Consider the following 9,512-nt stretch of genomic DNA (forward strand, 5'->3'; position numbering starts at 1 on the left):
TTGTCATCCAGTTCAAGCAATTTGGTGCAAGGAGGTCTTATGTTGGTGCCTATGTATGCTTTTTTGTATATGGGAGATGAAATCAAATGCATAGAGATAGCCTCCTTGACTTCAAGCACCTCAAACTCAATACATGTGAAGTCTAAACAACTGCTTTGGGTTCAGGTGACACAATAATTTAGGAGGTTCTAAGACACCAAAAGAGAAGCAAGGATATGGGGAAAAGTTGGCATTGTGTTGTGTCAATCTATCTACTTTCCATCTGCCAACCAGATAAAGCATATCAATATTGGATTAACATCTGACAGGGTTCCTCTCCTTTTGATATTGATATTCCCACCCATAAGAATCACAAATATTTTTCCTTTCTTGGGCTCTGCTATTACATTTCTTTAGGATCCCCCTGCTTATTCTGGCCCTTCTTTTCCCACACACCCCAAAATTTATGAGCCATGAGTTTTGTGTTTTTCTTCATCATTTATTCATTTAATTATTTCGTCAAGGACGTATTAGATAACAGATATAAGTATAGATATATATATATTCTGTTACTGACGTCTTATAATCAAAAGATTATTAGTGTGATGGAATGCAGTAAGGTAGTTGATTCTCAGGAGGGAGGGGTGACATTCCAGAACAGCAAGAGACAACTCAGTCCTGGTATTACATATGAAAGAGGTTGAAAACAGCTCCTCCATGGTACATTGTAGGTTCATATAGTAGTGTTCTTGCAAGATTTTATCTATAGATGTGAACCAATAAAGAATTCAGCTACAAAGAATCACCATTCTTTATCGTTGGGTTGGTCAATCAGCTTGATGTTTTTGGTTACCAAGCTTGGTCTACCTTGAAGGGCTGGCCCCTAACTGTTTGAGAAGATCGATTCAAGTTTTAGAAGAATTGAATAAACTTTTGTTCACAGAATGAGTTCCCCGAAGAACCAGTGTTGCTGGTAAACAAATTAACAAGTCAACGTCTTTAATTAAGATGGGAATTGCAACAGAAGGAACATACAAGAAAACCTTTAAAGACATGGGCATGCATTTTTCAATTTAGAAAAATGGGAGGTTTCCTAGAAAAAGGGGAAAGGGTTCGGAAAAGATACCTCTCCTTCCCACTTTGATCTGCGGTACTATTTACTTTGTTTCTCCAATAACTCTTTCCTCCACTGATAGTTGTAGACTTTCTTACTAGAGTTTTCTAGAATGTAAATTTAACAGTTCTCCCAATTATTCTGGGTTTTTTTTTCATCTTGTCGATCACGACAACTTTAAAAGGAATTATTATTTTTTTTAATGTTTTTGAGGGAAAGGTTGGACGCATCAGACCTTTTCCTATTCTTCTAAAGACTTTGATCCAGAAATAACTCATAATGGAATGGCAGAAATATTGAACCAGACAGTTTCAGTAACCGAGTTCATTCTTGTAGGCTTCACCCATATCCGTTGGCTTCAGATCCTTCTCTTTTGGGTCCTCTTTCTCACGTATCTTCTGACCATCATGGGAAACCTTCTCATCATCTACATCACTCTGGTTGACCATTGCCTCCATACCCCCATGTATTTTTTCCTCCGGAATTTTTCTGTCTTGGAAATAGGATTTATCTCTTCTACCATCCCGAAGGCTTTGCTAAACTTGGCCTCAGGCAACAGCACCATTTCTCTGGCGGGCTGCTTCACGCAGGCCTTTTTCTATTTTATTTTGGGCACCGCTGAGTTCTTCATTCTGGCCACCATGTCCTTCGACCGCTACGTAGCCATCTGCAATCCCCTACGGTACACGGTTATTATGAACAATCAGTTGTGTACGCGGTTAGTAGTGGGCTCTTGGCTGATCAGTTTCCTTTATATCATAATGCCCCTGATTCTGTTATTTCGTCTGCCCTTCTGTGGTCCAAATGTCATCAATCACTTCTTCTGTGACAACATACCACTGATCAAGCTGGCCTGCACCGACACCCAATTTCTGGAACTGATGGATTTTCTCATGTCCACCTTTATGGTGCTGGGGTCTCTGGCTGTCACAATCGTTTCCTACATTAAAATCGTTGCGGCTGTCCTGCACATCCATTCCGAGGAGGGCAGGCAAAAGGCTTTCTCCACTTGTGCATCTCACATTGTGGTGGTTTTCATCACCTACGGGAGCTGCATTTTCATGTACGTCAAGCCCATGCAAAGCGGGGGGGTGGACCTCAGCAAGACGGTAGGTGTCCTGAACAACGTGGTCTCCCCTTTGCTCAACCCCTTCATTTACAGCCTGAGGAACAGGCAGGTGAAAACAGCGTTGAAGGATGCTTGTGGATGGAGACGAGAATAGCTTTGAAGGATGCTTGTGGATGGAGAGGAAAACAGCCTTGAAGGATGCTTGTGGATGGAAATAAAAACAGCTTTGAAGGTTGCTTGTGGATGGAGATGAGCATCGTCTAATCGGGGAAATGACCTGTCCAGGTGCAGGCTGAACGTCCTTGACTCTCAGAGGAAAGAACGTTGTTATGGCTAAATACAGTAGTGGCCAAAATTGTGGAAACCTTTTGGGACAAGTGTATTCTTAAGTTTTGATTGAACCACTTTTTTGGGGGGGGGGGTTTCAAGATAATCCTATTCCACTGCTGGAATGGCCTGGGAATAGCCCAGACCTTAACCCAATTGAAAAATCTATGGAGCCAAGTAAAGAAACTTGTTAGTCAGAAGCGACTCAGCAATAAAACCCAGTTAATTGAAGCCATCATTCCCTCTTGGTTTCACATGATAACAACTGCAGAACTAAAAGACTTGGTTCACTCCATGGGGAAGACGTTGTAAGGCCATAATTCATGCTAAAGGTTACCCAACTAAGTATTAACTGACAGGGTGACCATTTTTGTTTATCTCCTTTTTTCTATGGTGATCATTTTTGTGTGTCTTGTTTTTTTTCTACATGTTTCACTTTTCTTCTTTCTACTGTAACTGCTATTCTAATAGCAAATCCTTCATAAAAATTACTGCATGACATTCTTGATTAAATTATCTTTCCATTGATATGTACTTTTATGACATTAGTCCCCCCCCAAAAAAGTGGTGTTATTAGCTAGTTTTAGAAAATATACTTTTCCCAAAAGGTTTCCACAATTTTGCCCACTACTGTATCTCTACCAACTCCATGCAACCCCCCTCCCAATTTCCAACAGCACTAAGTGCTGTTAGTCCATCAACTTTATCACCCGAAGGACTGAAGTATGGAATCTACGCATGGTTGTCAGTCTGATTTTCTACACATAGCTCCATTCATTCTCCTGTGTCTCAAAGAGTTCCAGAACTGGAGGAGGTCACTTCCCTGATTAGAAGATGCTCATCTCTATTCACAGTCTTGGAGGCCATCTTTTTCTTTGGATCTTCACTTAGTGCTGCTGGAAATTGGGAGGGGGGGTTGCAGGACTTTTCTGTTAGACTGTGAACGGAGATGAGCATCTTATAATCAGGGAAGTGACGTTCTCCAGTTCTGGAACTCTTTGAGACACATAAGAATGAATGGAGCTATGTGTAGAAAATCAGACTGACAACCATGTGTAGATTCCATACTTCAATCCTTCAGGTGATAAAGTTGATGGACTAAGAGAAAAGTCAGAGAGACCGAGAGAAAGAAAAAAAGGACTTTGAAGAACATTTCTTATCTTTTGTTATCATTGTAGATGCTGCTCAATTAATAAAAAATCTATAGATTTGGCTCTGCCAGTTGGTCTGGGATCTAAAGGGGGAGTTCCACCTTTAGCATGGTGAGTGAATAAGACATTTGATGGGACTTCTGATGCATCTTATTTTGACCATGCGCTGAAAATGAACTCATTGAATATCTATTTTGCTGATGTAGAAGTTAAGTTTGTATCTAGAGTCTGAAGACTCAACTTCAGGTCCATCCTCAACCATGGGAACATTATCAGACATGGGCTATGTCTCCTCCTTCGTTTTGCTCTCCTTCACCTTAGAATAGAATAACAGAGTTGGAACGGACATTGGAGGTCTTCTAGTCCAACTCTCTGCCCAGGCAGGAAACCCTACACCACTTCAGACAACTGGTTATCCAACATCTTCTTAAAAAATTCCAGTGTTGGAGCATTTACAACTTCTGGAGGCAAGTTGTTCCACTGATTAATTGTTCTAACTGTCAGGAAATTTCTCCTTAGTTCTAAGTTGCTTCTCTCCTTGATTAGTTTCCACCCATTGCTTCTTGTTCTACCCTCAAGTGCTTTGGAGAGTAGCTTGACTCTCTCTTCTTTGTGGCAGCCCCTCAGATATTGGAAGACTGCTATCATGTCTCCCGTAGTCCTTCTTTTCATTAGACTAGACATACCCAGTTCTTCCAACCATTCTTCATATGTTTTAGCCTCCAGTCCCCTAATCTTGCAAAGGTTATCATTGGAATGAAGAGAGATTCCATGGAAACTATCTTAAGCACCTACTAACATGGCAGGATCTCATAAAATAATCCCGTGCATACCCATTTTTAACTATTGTGTTATGTTTGGCTTGATGTTTTCCAAAGGATCTATTATGGGAAGACCAAAAGAGCTTAACCTTGCTTCAGTTCCAACCCCCTCCCCAGAATAAGCAAATGGATCCTCAAAGATACATATATACTTTCTCCATTCCACCCAGTAATAAAAATAGCATGCCTTCATTTATGTACTGTATGTATTTATTTAAGTAGTTAGTTTGTCAAACATGTACAAGATAACAAGAATAAGTATAAATGTGGCTATGAATACAGGAAATGGATACAAATAAATGGGGGCAGTAGGACAGAGACGGTAGGCACGCTGGTGCGCTTATGCACACTCCTTACAGACCTCTTTGGAATGGGGTGAGGTCAACAGTAGACAGTCTAAGGTTAAAGTCATGGGGGTTTTGGGATGTAACCATAGCGTCAGGTAGTGCATTCCAGGCACTGACAACTCTGTTGCTGAAGTCGTATTTTCTGCAATCGAGTTTGGAACGGTTTACCTTGAGTTTGTATCTAATGTGTGCTCATGTATTATTGCGGTTGAAGCTGAAGTAGTCATTGACAGGTAGGACATTGTAGCAGATAATTTTATGTACTATGCTTAGGTCAGATCATAGGTGGCATAGTTCTAGGTTGTCCAAGCCCAAAATTTCAATCCTGGTGGCATAAGGTATTCTGTTGTGAGCAGAGGAGTGGAGTACTTTTCTCGTGAAATACCTCTGGACTCGCTCAATTGTATTAATGTCCGATAAGGCCTGTTTTTCTCTCTCACTTGGCTTCAGAGCCTTTCTAGGAGTCTGGGGAGGGCGAAAACTGCCTTCCCCACCCCCCGAGGCCCTCCGGAGGCAGGAAACAACCTGTTTCCCTACTTCTGGTGGGCCCAGAAGGCCCGAAAATCAGCTGGCCAGTGCGCAGATGCACGCCGGAACTGAGTTCGCGTGCCGACTGATATGGCTACACGTGCCACCTATGGCACTCATGCCATAGGTTCACCACCAACATTCTTTGTTCTATGAACTGGGTTTAATTTATGTTTCCTTCTAAACCAGCCTCAAACATTATACATTAGAAATTATCTGATTTAATCTACCTCTTTTGAACTCTGCAAACCATTTCCTAGTTTCAGAGAGCAATATTACAGCTAACCACTCTCGAGAACTAAACATTTTTAAAAATTGTAAAAATACTCACTCCTTGCAAACTGCACTAAGAATTAATCACAATTTTTTTCAAGATCTGTGCGGTATTCATCCTCAGGTTCATACTGGTAAAATCAATATTCTAGATTATTAGGGTATGTTTCATGCAAATCAGAGGCAAAACAACAATATCTATCAAACTTTTATTCCCTAATTTATTTATGGTTGCCAGGTCTGCTTCCAAAAAATAGCGGATCAGCGGGGGGGGGGGGGCGGGGGGGTTAAGTAGTAAAAAAATAAAAAAAAATTTACAATTAAATTATATATTTTCTTACAAACATTTTAACACGTATTAAAATAATCACTTCAAAACTTTACTTAAAATTCAAAACATCAAATATATTATAATAATATGCAAAATATTAAATTGCATTTTACTTTACTGTCGTGTGTATTTTTTATTTGACTGCGCAGTTTTGATCAATTCTTTGTGTTTAAGGAATAATTCTTTAATTTCAGTACAACATTGAGAAATATTAAAAAATATACAATCATAAAGCTTTTGAATAAAAAAAATGTCCACTATTTTGTGAAAAAAAAAATAGTGAACATAATGTGAAAAAAGCAGACTGTCTGCTCAAATAATGGACACCTGGCAACCTTAAATTTATTTTTGCCAGGCAGTATTTTTACCACTTAACAATATACATAAAACATATTCAGGATGTCCCAAAGGTGATACTGTTTTTTCTTTCCCCTCTTGAAAAGGCACTTTTGGGACAACGATGACTTGGATGACTGAGAATCTCCATAGATATAACATATTTAGAAAATTTTCATGATCTCTCTGTGCTATTATCTTATCTTTTTCTGTTAGTCACAGCCTTTTTTCTAGATTGTGAAATTGTGCTGATTTTGCTTATAAATGGGAGGCAAAGCAAATGCATCTGTTAAAACATTACCCCTTAATTCAATGTTTGGGAAGCATAATTTTCTCCATTCTCAGTGCTTTGGAAGAAATGCCTTGTCTTCTTGGCTCACGGATGTATCCTCGGTGCAGTTTTGCTGCCTCCTTCTTCTGTATCTTTTCTGAGCAATGATCATGGAAGCCACCTCTTATAAGCAATAGGAACCTAGTTACTGTTTTGAAGCATAATAATGTACAGTATATATTCCAGACTAAGTGGGAAGATCCCACAGGGACTTCTCAAGGAGCAAAGAAGCCTATTGTGAATTGCAAGAAATATCTATCATGCATTCTCTATCTGCTTCCTCAAACCCACATACCAAATTCATATCTTTGACTGCTTGTGCAGTCTCTACTTTGAGTCCTGAAAGTAGTAATCCTACAGATGTTCCTATGATTTATTGGTCTATCTGTCTGCTATCAAAATAAAGTGTATATATATATATATACCTATACATAATACACATACTGTATACACATACAGGTAGTCCTCTGCTTATGACCACAATTCAGCCCAAAATTTATTTTGCTAGATGAGAAATTTGTGAAGTGAGTTAAGGGCAGTTAACTAAACTCTGCTGAACATGTTACCTAGCCTGGTAATGAAACATTCGGAATCCAACCCACAAGCTCAGAGTGTTGTGGTCCGCCAGCAGCGGAGTCGGACAGTGAGGAGGCTGGGGAGGACAATGGGCCAGTCCTGGAGTCAGGGGAAGGCCCAGATGAGGGCTCTGCGTCAGAGGCAGAGATAAGGCCAGGGCCATCTGGGAGCGATGTGCGGACTCCGGAGCCTCCAGAGCAGGGGTGAAATGCTCCTGGTTCAGACCGGATCACCCGATCCGGTGGCGATGACGGCAGATGGTTCAGAGAACCGGTAGCAAAAATCCCTGCGCCCCCTCCCACCATGCCCAGCTGAGCCACACGATCATCAGAGGCTATTTTTTTTTTTACTTTTAAAAGCATTTTTTCTACAACTTCTGACGAAAAAAATGCTTTTAAAAGTAAAAAAATAAAGCCTCTGATGATTGCACGGCTCAGCTGGGATCGTCAGAGGCTTTTCAAAGCATTTTTTTCTGCAACCTCTTCGGCCGAAGAGGTGGTTAAAAAAATGCTTTGAAAAGCCTCTGACGATCCCAGATGTGTTGCCTGATTGGCAGAGAGGCTTTTAAAAGCATTTTTTTCTACAATCTCTGCAGCCAAAGAGGTGGTAAAAAAATGCTTTGAAAAGCCTCTGATGATCCCAGATGTGTTGCCTGATCGGCAGAGGTTTTTCAAAGCATTTTTTTGCAACCTCTTCGGCCGAAGAGGTTGTAGAAAAAATCCTTTGTAAAGTTAAAAAAAAAAAAAGGTTGGCCACGCCCATCCAGTCACATTACCCCCCACACACACACCAAGCCACGCCCACAGAACTGGTAGTAACAAATTTTACATTTCACCCCTGCTCCAGAGGCGGACAGCAGAGAGGCAGAGGATCAGGAGGAGCCTGTTCCTAGTGCACGCATGCAAAGAGCTGCCAGAAGGCAAGAGCAGCTGAAGAAAAAAGGACAACTTGGGAGTAAGGCAAGAAGATGATTGGCTCCTCCCAGAAAGCTTAAAATAGCAGCAATGAGCCGTTGGGTTCTTTGTAGAAAAGCAACGTTGATTCCAGTGCTTCTGGTCACCGTCTCTTGAACTTTGTGGGGGTTTTGCCAAGAAAAGCCTTTGGCAGGTTGCCAAAGACATCAAAGGTTGGTGATAAGGCCGCTAAACTGGTTATTAAGAATTTTGTTTTGGACTAAGCTGAGAATGAATTAATTCTCAGCTGTTTTAATAAAATAAGTTTATTGGGGACTGAATTGTTTTTGGTAATCATTACTTAGGCATTGGTCACAACAGAGAGAATGAATCTCCACCTTCATCCTATGCTCGAACTAGATATATTCACCACAAACAAATGTGTGTCAACTCCATGGTTATCTACGCTACTGTAGATTGCGACCTTGAAGGAAGGACATCATTGTGTTGAAAAGTTGATCTTAGCATGGGCACTCCAAAATACTACAGTCCTTTCCATTTCATTTTCTTTACCCTCTTCCATTCTATCTTTCTCTCAGCCTTATTACATAGAGTTGATATTCTATTTAGAGCCAAAGTCATCAGTTTGAAGTAGCCAGAATGCAATGGTTTCTAAAAATTTAATTATAGGTTGTTGTTTTTTTTTATTTAGTGAAATACAGCAACAGCAATAACAACAAAAGCCCTGTACATTTTCCAAAGGGAAACAAAAAGACATAATTTAGGTCTACTATGCAAAAAAATTAACTTAGATCAGGGGTCAGCAACCTGCAGCTCTGGAGCCACTTGTGGCTCTTTCACCTTCTGCTGTGGCTCCCTGTCACTCAAAATATGCATCACAACCAAAAATGTGCGACACCCGCCGGCACGTGATTTATTGAGCTTTTCAACCCCCAGTAGGCCAACCATGGATAAATCCAAGAAAAGAAACGTTTCAGAAGAAAACGGAACATTTAGTTATTTTATTATTTTAAAAATAATATTTATTAATTTTCCAAAGATTAAAATACACAGTACAAAAAGAAACATAATACACAAAAAAGGAAGAAAAAAACCCATACAGACAAAGAAAAAGCAAAAAATATAAACAACCAAAAAGGAACATATCAAAATTTCAATACTAATAACAACTTTTCTGCATCGGTATCTCTAACCTATTTAACCTCTTTACACAAATTCTACTTCTAAATATCTCTATTTTAAATTTACACCTTTATTTAAATTATCTTGATTTTCTATTTACAACTCAATCTCATAACAAAAAGATCCCTTAAATTTTATGTTTACTCTCCAGCCGGTTAACTTAGACCAGGAGTCAGCAACCTGCAGCTCTGGAGCCGCATGTGGCTCTTTCACCCCTCTATTGCAGATCAGTG

General features: G+C 40.0%; 1 protein-coding gene across 1 annotated transcript; it reads left to right on the plus strand.

Moving 5' to 3' along the window:
- The first annotated feature begins 932 nt into the window (after window positions 1-932).
- On the plus strand, window positions 933-2,509 carry LOC148113741 (olfactory receptor 6E1-like). The gene has a single exon (XM_087894433.1). It carries the CDS (start codon window positions 1,378-1,380, stop codon window positions 2,314-2,316), a length of 939 nt encoding a protein of 312 aa, XP_087750559.1. The 5' UTR covers window positions 933-1,377; the 3' UTR covers window positions 2,317-2,509.
- The last annotated feature ends 7,003 nt before the right edge of the window (window positions 2,510-9,512 follow it).

This window comes from Pantherophis guttatus, chromosome 4 (genome assembly GCF_059756535.1).
Source record: "Pantherophis guttatus breed Tessera chromosome 4, ASM5975653v1, whole genome shotgun sequence".
Taxonomy (NCBI): domain Eukaryota; kingdom Metazoa; phylum Chordata; class Lepidosauria; order Squamata; family Colubridae; genus Pantherophis; species Pantherophis guttatus.

What these genes read in the sequence shown, in the direction of transcription:
- LOC148113741 (XM_087894433.1), top strand. Translation starts at nt 1,378, where the DNA reads ATGGCAGAAATATTGAACCAGACAGTTTCAGTAACCGAGTTCATTCTT.